Here is a 12,057-nt window from a genome sequence, read left to right as displayed (position 1 = left end):
GTAAATAATGGGGGGAAACTTAAGAATGATATAATCACCTTAAAAATTATAACAAAATATGTAACAGCTCTTGAATCTCTTTTATCCCCCTCAGAATCTTTTTAACCAGCTTGAAAGAACATCAGAATTGTTCAGTGTTACTATGTAAATTAAATGTTTAGGGGCCGGGCACAGTGGCTCACACCTTTGGGAGGCCAAGGCAGGCAGATCACCTGAGGTCAGGAGTTCGAGACTAGCCTGGCCAACATGGCGAAACCCTGTCTCTACTAAAATACTAAAAATACAAAAATTAGCCAGTTGTGGTGGCGGGCGACTGTAATCCCAGCTACTTGGGAAGCTGAGGCAGGAGAATCGCTTGAACCTGGGAGGCGAAGGTTGCAGTGAGCTGAGATTGTGCCACTGCACTCCAGCCTGGGTGACAGGGCGAGACTCCGTCTCAAAAAAAAAAAAGTTTGGGCAATACATTTTAGAAACATGAATTAATTACAAATGGGACTTATATTCATAGGCATCAGTTATTTAGCATTTACCACATATCATACATTGTTTTGCAAACTATATATGTTTTTCACTTACTATGGACAACTTATCTTTCAGGTTATCCATATTTTACAGATAAACAGTGACTTAGAGTGATTAGGTCGCTGTTTAAATATAGATGTTTTATGGGTTTTTGGTTGTGTGTGTGTGTGTGTGTGTGTTTTTTTTTTTTTTTTTTTTTTTTTTTTGAGACAGGTTCTCATTCTGTCACCCAGGCTGCAGTGCAGTGGCATGATCATGGCTCATTGCAGCCTCAGTCTCCCAGGATCAAGCAAGCCTCCCACCTCAGCTTCCCATGTAGTTGGACTACAGGCACATGCCACCACACCCAGCTAATTTTTGTGGGTTTTTTGGTAGAGACGGGGTTTTGTCATGTTTCCCAGGCTGGTCTCAAACTCCTAGGTTCAAGCAATCCTTCTGCCTTGACCTCCCAAAGTGCTGGGATTATAGGTGTAGAGCCACCATGCCCGGCCTCTTTTATGGGCTGTAAAATAGTAATGCCTTGGAGGGTAAATGCTACCATTCCTAGATTTATCTCTTAGGCTAGAAGTATTTAAAATTATACATGTGTGTAAATTTTTTATTAAATAATGTATTACAGAACATAGAACATTTTAAAATCTCTGCCTTTTTAGAGTTTACAGTCTATGATAGAGCTTGACATTAAATAGTCACACAGATATAAAACTAAAACTGTTATAAATTCCCCCCAAAGAAGTACAAGGTACTATGAGTAACCATAATGGGGGACTTTGCTCTAGCAAGTGACAATTGAGCTGAGACCTGAATGGTAAGTAGGAATTAACTACAGCAGGGGAAATGAGAATAAAAAGTGATGCTGGGGTCGAGTGGAAAAGATGGATAGATAGATAGGGATGAGGCCATGCAAGTTCTTATATGCCTGTGAAGGAATTGGTCTATCCTAAGAAAAATGGGATGCCATTGAAGAATTTAAGTAAGGGGTGACATGTTCAGATCTGTGTTTTGAAAATCACTCTGGCTGCATTTAGACAAGTGATTGAATCAGGAGCAGAGTATTCTGGTGTTATATTTCTGTAGGATAACTAGCTGAACATTTATACAATAATGATGCCTTTATAGCTTTTATAACATTTCCAGATACAGTTATACATTGCTTAACAGCGGCAATACATTCTGATAAATGCATAGTTAGGCAGTTTCATCATTGTGTGAACATTATAGAGTGTACTTACACAAACTGAGGTGGTATAGCCTACTACACACCTAAGTTATATGGTATAGCCTACTGCTCCTAGACTGCAAACCTGGATAAAATATTACTGTACTAACTACCATAGGCATTTATAAGACAATGGTAAGTATGTGTGTATCTAAACACAAAAAAGGTAATGTGTTGCACTACAGGGCTATGGTATCAGTAGGTGATGGGAATTTTTCAGATCCATTATAATCTTTTCTTTCTCTCTTTTCTCTTTCTTTTCTTTTTCTTTTTTTTTTTTTTTGACAGAGTCTTGCTCTGTTGCCCAGGCTGGAGTGCAGTGGCACGATCTTGGCTCACTGCAACCTCCACCTCCTGGGTTCAAGCAATTCTCCTGTCTCAGCCTCCTGAGTATCTGGGACTACAGGCATGTGCCATCATGCCCGGCTAATTTTTGTATTTTTTTAGGAGACAGGGTTTCACCACGTTAGCCAGGCTGGTCTCAAACTCCTGACCTTAAGTGATCCGTCCACCTGCCTCAGCCTCCCAAAGTTCTAGGATTACAGGTGTGAGCCACCATGCCCGGCCATTATAATCTTAGAGGAAAACCATCCTGTATGCAGTCCCACCTTGAGTGAAATGTCATTATGTAGTGCATGACTATATAGAAGCTCTGAAGTGCTTCTTTTTTTGAGACAGAATCTCGCCCTGTCGCCCAGACTGGAGTGCAATGGCACGGTCTTGGCTCACTGCAACCTCTGCCTCCTAGGTTCAAGAAATTCTCCTGCCTTAGCCTCCCAAGTAGCTGGGATTACAGGCACACGCTACCATGCCTGGCTAATTTTTGTGTTTTTAGTAGAGATAGGGTTTCACCATGTTGGCCAGGCTGATCTCAAACTCCTGACCTCAAGTGATCCACCTGGCTCAGCCACCCAAACTGCTGGGATTACAGGCATGAGCCACTACGCCTGGCCTGACGTCCATTTTTTAATTCCATCATAGAATACTCCCTTTTCTTCTACCCTTCTATTTAGCTAGTAATGAAATTATGTCATTCATTTAATGCTTTGAATGCCTATTATGTGTCAGTCCCCAGTTGTCTACTTTGAGAAGGGGCTGGCTTAAAGAGCCAAGAAAAGTTCTGCCCTTCACTCCTGTTTCTTGGAGAATACTTAGTTTCTGTTTGGCACATGGTGCTCAGTAGATGTTGAATTGAATAAGACCTTTTTAACAGTATCCATTCATTTTCCCTCAGTTCCCCCACCCCCCCCCTTTTTTTTTTTTTTTTTTTTTTTTTTTTGTAGTTTTCTTCTATTTCTCTTCTTTTTCTTTGGTAGTTGTCCATTCTAGTCAATCAAGGCCCAGCTTAAGCCCTTTCTTCAGCCCTCCTCCAAACAATAAGTGTGTTTACAGTCTGGTTTATGGGACAGATACCTTCTTTTTTTTTTTTTTTTTTTGTTGAGACGGAGTCTCGCTCTGTCACCCAGGCTGGAGTGCAGTGGCCGGATCTCAGCTCACTGCAAGCTCCGCCTCTCGGGTTTACGCCATTCTCCTGCCTCAGCCTCCCAAGTAGCTGGGACTACAGGCGCCCACCACCTCGCCCGGCTAGTTTTTTGTATTTTTTTTTAGTAGAGACGGCGTTTCACTGTGTTAGCCAGGATGGTCTCGATCTCCTGACCTCATGATCCGCCCGTCTCAGCCTCTCAAAGTGCTGGGATTACAGGCTTGAGCCACTGCGCCCGGCCGGGACAGATACCTTCTAATGTTAGTTTTCTACGTCCACGTCTGGCTGTCCTGTAAACTAAATATTTGAGACTGACTGAAAACTGTCATCCCAATGCCTTCCAGGGGCCCTACCTTTTATGCCCAGTAAATAGTCACTAGAAGTTTCCTGATATCTTTAAGCCTATACTGGATCATGTTTTTGTTTTTTGAGACAGCATCTCGCTCTGTCACCCAGGCTGGAGTGCAGTGGTGCAGTCTCAGCTCACTGCAACCTCCACCTCTCAGGTTCAAGCGATTCTCCTGCCTCAGCCTCTGGAGTAGCTGGAATTATAGGCATGCACCACCACCACGCCTGGCTAATTTTTCTATTTTTAGTAGAGACAGGGTTTCACCATGTTGGCCAGGCTGGTCTCGAGCTCCTGACCTCAAGTGATCTGCCTGCTTCAGCCTCCCAAAGTGCTGGGATTACAGGCGTGAGCCATCATGCCCAGCCAAGGATCATGTATTGTTTTGTCTGTTGACTTGGTTGTTCTAGAGGGAAATTTAGGTATACATAGTATATAGTTCTGGGATTGTGGGAGGCTTTCATTTTGAACTTCATATTTTCAGAGGCAGTAGGAACTTCTGAAGTTTCTATAGTCATGTAAAAGATATTTTAAGTTAATCTGTTAGTGGTGTCTATGAGAATTTAACTGGAGGAAAAAAACTTAAATCAGAGCTTTCATAGTAATACATATATAAGGTGATTAATAGTAGAAAATGAGCAGACAGTTCAGGCGGGGTGGCTCATGCCTGTAAGCCCAGCACTTTGGAAGGCTGAGACAGGTGGGTCACCTGAGGTCAGGAGTTCGAGACCAGCCTGGCCAACATAGTGAAACCCTGTCTCTACTAAAAATATAAAAATTAGCTGGGTATGGTGGAGCTTGCCTGTAATCCCAGCTACTGAGGAGGCTGAGGCACAAGAATTGCCTGAACCTGGGAGACGGAGGTTGCAGTGAGCTGAGATCGCACCATTGCACTCCAGCCTGGGCAACAAGAGCAAAACTCCATCTCAAACAAACAAAGAAACAAACAAAATATTATGAAAGAAGAACCAGATAAGCTAGTAATTCATTGGATGCAGAGAGAAAATGTATATATCGAGACTTTTTGACTTATAATGGGGTTATGTCCCAACAAACACTTGTGACTTGAAGATATCATTAAGTAAAAAATGCATTTGGGCCAGGTGCAGTGATTTACATCTGTAACCCCAGCACTTTGAGAGGCCAAGGTGGGAGGATTGCTTGAGGTCAGGAGTCCGAGACCAGCACCAGTCTGGGCAACATAGGAAGTTTCTACAAAAAAAAAAAGAAAAAGCTGGGCATGGTGGCACATGCCTGTAGTGCCAGCTACTCAGGAGGCTGAGGTAGGAGGATCACTTGAATCAGAGGAGGTTGAGGCTACAGTGAGCCATGATCACATTACTACACTCTAGCCCAGGTGACAGAGCAAGATCCTGTCTGGTGGGGAAAAAAAGCATTTGGCTAGGCACAGTAGCTCACATTTGTAATCCCAGCACTTTGGGAGGCAGAGGTGGAGGATTGTTTAAGGCCAGGAGTTCATGACCAGCCTGCGCAACGTAGTGAGACCCCATCTCTATTTTTAAAACATATTTTTATTTTATTTTTTTCTTTTTTGAGATGGAGTCTCACTCTGTTGCCCTGGCTGGAGTGCAGGGGCATGATTTTGGCTCACTGCAACCTCTGCCTCCTGGGTTCAAGTAGTTCTCCTGTCTCAGCCTCCCGAGTAGCTGGGACTACAGGCGCCCGCCACCACGCCCAGCTAAATTTTGTATTTTTAGTAGATTTTACCATATTGGTCAGTTTGGTCTCGAACTCCTGACCTCAGGTGATCCGTCTGCCTCGGCCTCCCAAAGTGTTGGGATTACACAGGTGAGCCACTGCGCCCGACAAAAAATATTTTTAAAAAGATGCATGTAATACAGCTAACCACCAAACATCACAGCTTAGCCTAGCCTACCTTAATGTGCTCAGAACACTTACATTAGGCTACAGTTGGGCAGCATCATCTGGCAATACAGTACACTGTCAAAAATTAGTTGTTTACTCTCATGATTTCATGGCTGCCTGGAAGCTGCAGCTAGCTCACTGCCTCTGCCCAGCATCAAGAGAGACCATGATACAGCTTTCCACTGAATGCGTATAGCAACCATAGGTAAGTCAAGGACCAGCTGTATTTTCAAACTTCTGTCTGCTATTCAGAAGACCCTTCCCTTAATTCTCTGGGCAAAACAGGACTCAGTCAACGCCCAGCTAATATCTTACTTTGAAAAACCTTCACCAAACCTCTCACCCCACAGAATTCTGAAATCTTTTGTGTTCCTCAATGTTGATCATATACTTTGCATAGCCCTTATCACATTATTAACTTATATGCCCTAATTATGCCTTCATTAAGTGTAAGAATTTTAAACCTGGATGACTAGAACAGTGGTAATGACAAAAATAAGAAAATTCAAAGAATGGTTTATTTCTGAGGAAAAATTATTTGGTTTTTAGATTATTTAACAGTTGGAATGTTACATGCCTCCCTATATGATCCAGGGCTAAAGCTTGGTATATATTTTTTCCCTTGACTTTGCTTTAAAATCTCATGGGTCCTCAGATAATACATAATATATATCTATGTTTCACATGGACCAGCCCAGGCATCATAAAGCTTACAACAGAATATGGTCAGGAGAAACAATTATAGTTTAGTTATTATAAAAATATGTTACATATTCAGATAGAACTGGGTTCCCATCTTGTTTCTGTTATTGTTTTACCTGGTAATGGTGTGACTTTTCTGAGTTTATTTTTTCATCAGTAAAATGAATATAATAAGGCCACTTCAAGATTTCTTAGGGGGTTGGGTGTTAAATGAGATTAAGTATCTAGCATGTGATTGGTGATTGTCATGTATATAAATATGTAAAGAATGTTTCACCTAAAAAAAAAAAGAACGCTTCTTCTATCCTTCCCAAAAGTCATTTTTAAAAATTATTATTATTATTTTTTTGAGACAAAGTTTTGCTCTTTTCACACAGGCTGGAGTACAGTGCAGCATCTCAGCTCACTGCAACCTCCACCTCCCAGGTTCAAGTGATTCTCCTGCCTCAGCCTCCCGAGTAGCTGGGATTACAGGCATGCACCACCACGCCCAGCTAATTTTTGTATTTTTAGTAGAGACAGGGTTTTACCATGTTGGCCAGGCTAGTCTAGAACTCCTGACCTCAGGTGATCTTCCCCCTCTTGGCCTCCCAAAGTGCTGGGATTACAGGCACGAGCCACCGTGTCCAGCCCCAAAAGTCAAATTTTTGACAGTATTTTTACCCCACCTTGTCAAATTGAAAAACAGTTTGTTCTTAATAAATGTCATAAACATGTTTATCTAAAACTTTTATTTAAATGTGTTGTTTTAACAAAAAATATTTTAAGGTAGGAAAATATGTCTTTACCTGCAAATTGAGGAGTTGCTTGCTTGTGTTTGAAAGAAAGATGGAAGCACTGATCACCATCTATGCTAAGTTTAGCACAGAAGTCTAAAGCAGAGCATAAACTTTTTGTGTCTTTCTTGGAGAATGCTGAATTCAGTTTTTTGCAACCACATACTATCAGATGATTCCAACCTTAGGTGGACTGGAGGAAGAAAAGTTTGCTAGTAGAGGTCACTAACTCAGCAGCGGTTTAGGCAGTGAGAGACTCATCCCACTCCTGTAGCATCGTGTGTCCCTATTATCCTGCACTCTCCCCTCTACTTCCAATGAGCTCACTCTCCATTAAAACTATAGGAGGAAAATGAATGTATATTTTTACCGGTAAAATATGTGTACAATCAATTTTCCTTTGTATTGCTTACCCTCTGACATCCTGAAACAAAGAGTTTTACAGTTAACCATGGGTTAATACTCAGAATAAAATGGCTTTGGGTAAATATTTGTTCCTTCCTGTATAGGACCTATAAATCCTAAATCATGGCTTTCACCCAGTTAAAGGATGAAAGCACACAGTTCCTTCTACAACTCCCCTAAGTTAATACCCTACTTTTCATCCACAATCCCTCAAAGACCTTTATTTTTTCTCCAAAGTATACTGACTGGCAGAGCCCCCTCTTCCCTGGGTGCACTCAAATTTCCTGTTGAGATGTCAAGGCCTATACTATGGAGGGTTATTACCGTTTATATCTACAGTGGTTGGTCGGAATAAAATACGTATAACTGCTTCTCTTTGGCTTTCTGTAAATATCTGTTCAAATTCTTGGAACTCTCTCCCAGCTCACTTCATGTAGCCTTTCAGCAGGGACTTGGTTCTTAATGCTTTCGCCACTTCCTTAGTAGTTGGCTAGAAGGCTTCTGTGGCAGCTTATTTTCACTGCCAATGGCAGGATTGCATCAAAAGGGCAGTAGACCATAATATTTAGGAATTCAGGCTCTAGTTTTGAGTCAGAGACCTGGGTTCACATGTCACTCCAGCTCCTTGGGCAAATTATTTAACTTCTCTAAGCTTTAGTTTCCTTATCTGCTGAGTGGAGGTATAGTATTCACCCTAAAGTTGGCTGTGAATATTAAATGATATTATGAATACAAAATGCATTATATATTGCCTTGGACATTGTAAACATTCAGTAAAGCTTACCTATTATAAGGATCAAAGAGTAAAGGAAGCTGGGAGAGGAAGGATGCTAAAAGACAATTTTTTTAAATAGATGGGGTCTTGCTGTGTTTCCCAGGATGGTCTCAAACTCCTGGCCTCAAGTGATCCTCTTGCCTCAGCATAATAAAAAATATGCCTGAAGATGTTGAAAAGGAAGAGACTATATACTGCAGTGCAAATTTGTTGAGTGATTACTATGGTCAAGAAATAGAACAATGACTGAGGCATAACCCCTACCTTCAAGAATCTTATGGTCTAGTTTCTCCCTTAGTAAAGCTTCAGTAGCCACTATTAATCTCTTTGTGGTAAAAACAAATAGGTAAAATTCTGAAATAATGCAGGTGTGTTAATTTCTCATGATAGAATTAGAAAGGACCATGAAAAATCTGTCCGCCCTGTCTTGAGATGGGTGAAAATCTGGAAGGCTTTGTAAGTAGAAAGGATCACTGATAGTAGTAGAATATTATTCTAGTGCTATTTCTAGACATTTCTAGAAAATAAATGTCAGATAATACTATATATAAAATAATTTGAACGAAATTATGGTACAGTTGTATTTTTTCCAGCTAATAAAATTCTTTTCTAATTAATACACTATTGCTGAAAGCCACTTAAATCCCAACAAAATGAAATATATGAAGAAATTATGGTACTTATACCACATCAGAATTTAAAATCAGGTTTTGGGCTGGGTGCGGTAGCTCACGCCCGTAATCCCAGCATTTTAGGAGGCCGAGAAAGACAGATCACTTGAGGCCAGGAGTTCGAGACCAGCCTGGCCAACATGGTGAAACCCTTCACTACTAAAAACACAAAAACTATCTGGGCATGGTGGCACATGTCTATAATCCGAGATACTTAGGAGGCTGAGGCATGAGAATCAGCCAAATCCGGGAGGTGGAGGCTGCGGTGAGCAGAGATTGTCCCACTGCACTCCAGCCTGGGCAACAGAGTCAGACTCTGTTACAAAAAAAAAAAAGAAACTGGTTTTGGAGGACTCAGTAATGACATAGGAAAATACTTTGTGATAAATGAAAAAAGCAAGCCTAGATATAGTATGGTTCTAATTTTGTTAGAAAAGTATACAGAAGGAAACCAATAGTTGGAAGGTGAGATTACAAGTAAATTTATTTTCTTCTTGAAACCCTTTTGAACAAAATAAACATTTCAAAAAAATGATTCAGGCTCTTAAAATACTGAGGCTTATGGTGCATTAGTTTTCAACTTAACATAGGTCACATTAAAAATCTGTTTAGTTGGGTCACCACAAAACAGATATGGACACAAGACAAAAAGTAACTGAAAGGGGAGAAAGTTTCAAGATTAATTTAACTCATATTGTTGAAGTATATAAATTATTATGTATCCCTGCCAGCAAGGACTGACTAGAGCTCAGTAAACAATATGCATAAATCTAATTCTGGCATATTACTAAATCATACCTTGAGAACTGGTATAAGCTTGAGAAGGATCATCTATTATGTCCATTGACAGTGAGTTGTATGATTCCTGAGAATGTTTTTCTGTCACCCCTGATGTATGACTGGATAAAGATGATGATGAAGACAATCCCAGTCTAACATATCTTCTTTTTTTACCACAGAGTGAACAATCTACTGGTGTGGCACTAGGTCCCCGGGGCAGCTGAACTTCATCTCTGTTGTAGTTTCTGACAGCTCCACTGTGATGAACAGAGCGTTCTCTTTGCCAGATATAATGGGTTGGTGCAATGGCCATAACCTATAATGGAAAGCTTACTTTTAGAATTTTAGTAATATTTCAAAATTTACTAAAATTGAGTTCAAAAATTATAACTCAAGAACAACTGTCTCTAAAGTGAAGATAAAAATCCAAATTGCTGATTTATAAAACAAAACACTTCCAGATAAGGCTGGGAGGATCATCACTAAAAAGTGACTCATTGCTTGGATCTTTAAGACAATAATCAACAAAGTAAATTATTTTAAACAGGAAATAGGACTGAAGCAACCTTCCAGGTTATTGGGGTATTTATTTTTCAATTCTGAATATTCTAAGTTTGGGAAAGATAATACAGTTACTCCAAAACAATATGTAATTCTTAACTTTGGAATGTATTGGGTTAAAAAACAATTAATTGGCCAGGCACGGTGGCTCACGCCTGTAATCCCAGCATTTTGGGAGGCCAAGGCAGGCAGATCATGAGGTCAGGCGATCAAGACCATCCTGGCTAACACGGTGAAACCCCATCTCTACTAAAAATACAAAAAAAAATTAGCCGGGCGTGGTTGTGAGTGCCTGTAGTCCCAGCTACTTGGGAGGCTGAGGCAGGAGAGTGGCATGAACCTGGGAGGTGGAGCTTGCAGTGGGCAGAGATCACCCCACTGCACTCTAGCCTGGGCGACAGAGCGAGACTCCATCTCAAAAAAAAAAAAAAAAAAAAAAGGAAAAATAAAATAGCAAAGATGGGAATGGGTGCGGTGGCTCACGCCTGTAATCCCAACACTTTAGAAGGCTGAGGCAGGTGGATTGCTTGAGCTGAGGAGTTCGAAACCCAGCCTGGGCAACAGTGTTCCTAAAATTTGATACTTGGCCCTCTGTTTTTCTGTGTATATACTCTCCCTCTCTGTGATCTCAAGAGATAGTAAAGTATAGGTGTTAAAAGCACTGACTTTCAAAACCAACCCAGTCAGCTTCTCCTCTCCCTGTCAGGGAGGAGAATGGGGAGGAATGGGGAGGAGACAGATATAGGCATAAAAAATTTAAAAACAAAACAAAACAAAAAAAAAGCACTGACTCTGGAGTCAGACTGCCTTGGTTTGAATACTGGAGTGCTGCTTTAATTATTGTGTGTCCTTGGAGAAGTCACTTAACCTCTCTGTTCCTTAGTTTCTTATCTGGGATTACCTAGCTAGATCTAAGAATTGTGAGAGTTAATACATGGGCAATACTTAGAACAGTGCCTGGAAAGTTCTTTAAAAGTATTAATATTACTTTCACCTTGAATCTCTTAAATACTCTAAGCATCATTTATATGTAATGACTTTTACCATACCTGTTGACCATTCATTTAATTACATCCAGTTACTGCCTTAAATTCATGTCTATATACCAAATTCCTTTATCTCCCCAAAGAATCCAGTTTGCTTCTGTAGCCTTCCTTATTTCCATTATGGAACCCATTACTCTTCCTGTTATATAGATTTGAAACTGACAGTTCCCTCTCCCATGTACCCTATATCCACCTGGTCACTAGGTAATGATAATTATAATTTTTTAACATTTCTAACATGTGTTTCATTTTCTTCAGCACTGCTATCAATTTTCGTCACACCCTTGTTTCCTGCTATAGCAAGTTTAGCAGTTTCCAATACATTCCCTATATTGGATCTCTTCTGCATACTGTCATTGGATTATTCTATCAAAACACACTACTTATCTCATTGCTTTCTAAATTCCTAATCTGGAATCAAGTAATAGATAGTGAAGAACTCAGCTATGATGATATTGTGGCATCTTGGCCAGAATATTAACTGGAATAGAGAAAAACTTCTTAATTAAATTGCTACCCTCCATGATGCATGAAAGGGGCTGGAAGTGTAGTCTAACTCTCTCATTAGATAGGCATCCTCCCTAATGTGTGAACCAGTTTAGAAATTAAGCCATCACCAATGTAATAAAATCCCACCTCAAAGGAGTTGTTGATAAGATCATCAGGTAAGAAGATAAAAATCAGAATAAACAAAGAAATAGTCCACTCTTTTCTGGAGAAGCCCTACATATATTTTCCAATTTAATCACACCTCATCTCTTTCCAAAAAAGAATGAGGCAGCTGACAAAAAAGGGGGAAAAATTTCATTGAATTTAGACCCAAAAGGGAAATTTCGACTAAAAGGGGAAAGCAGACATGCCAGTAATAAAATGTAATAGAATCG

At 40.3% G+C, this 12,057-nt stretch overlaps 1 protein-coding gene across 4 annotated transcripts in view; it reads right to left on the bottom strand.

Annotated features, from left to right (window-relative positions):
* Positions 1-12,057, bottom strand: part of LOC105479726 (speedy/RINGO cell cycle regulator family member A) — a 38,660-nt gene that overhangs the window by 414 nt on the left and 26,189 nt on the right. For all 4 annotated transcript variants that reach the window (XM_011737889.2, XM_011737887.2, XM_011737888.2 and 1 more), the window contains exon 6: positions 9,585-9,882. In XM_011737889.2, the coding sequence (XP_011736191.2) occupies positions 9,585-9,882 (298 nt within the window). The remainder of the gene's footprint in view (positions 1-9,584; positions 9,883-12,057) is intronic.

The sequence above is a fragment of the Macaca nemestrina genome, chromosome 13, assembly GCF_043159975.1.
Source record: "Macaca nemestrina isolate mMacNem1 chromosome 13, mMacNem.hap1, whole genome shotgun sequence".
NCBI lineage: Eukaryota > Metazoa > Chordata > Mammalia > Primates > Cercopithecidae > Macaca > Macaca nemestrina.
The sequence above is the reverse complement of the archived record's forward strand: the minus strand, read 5'-3'. Positions and strand labels throughout refer to the sequence as shown.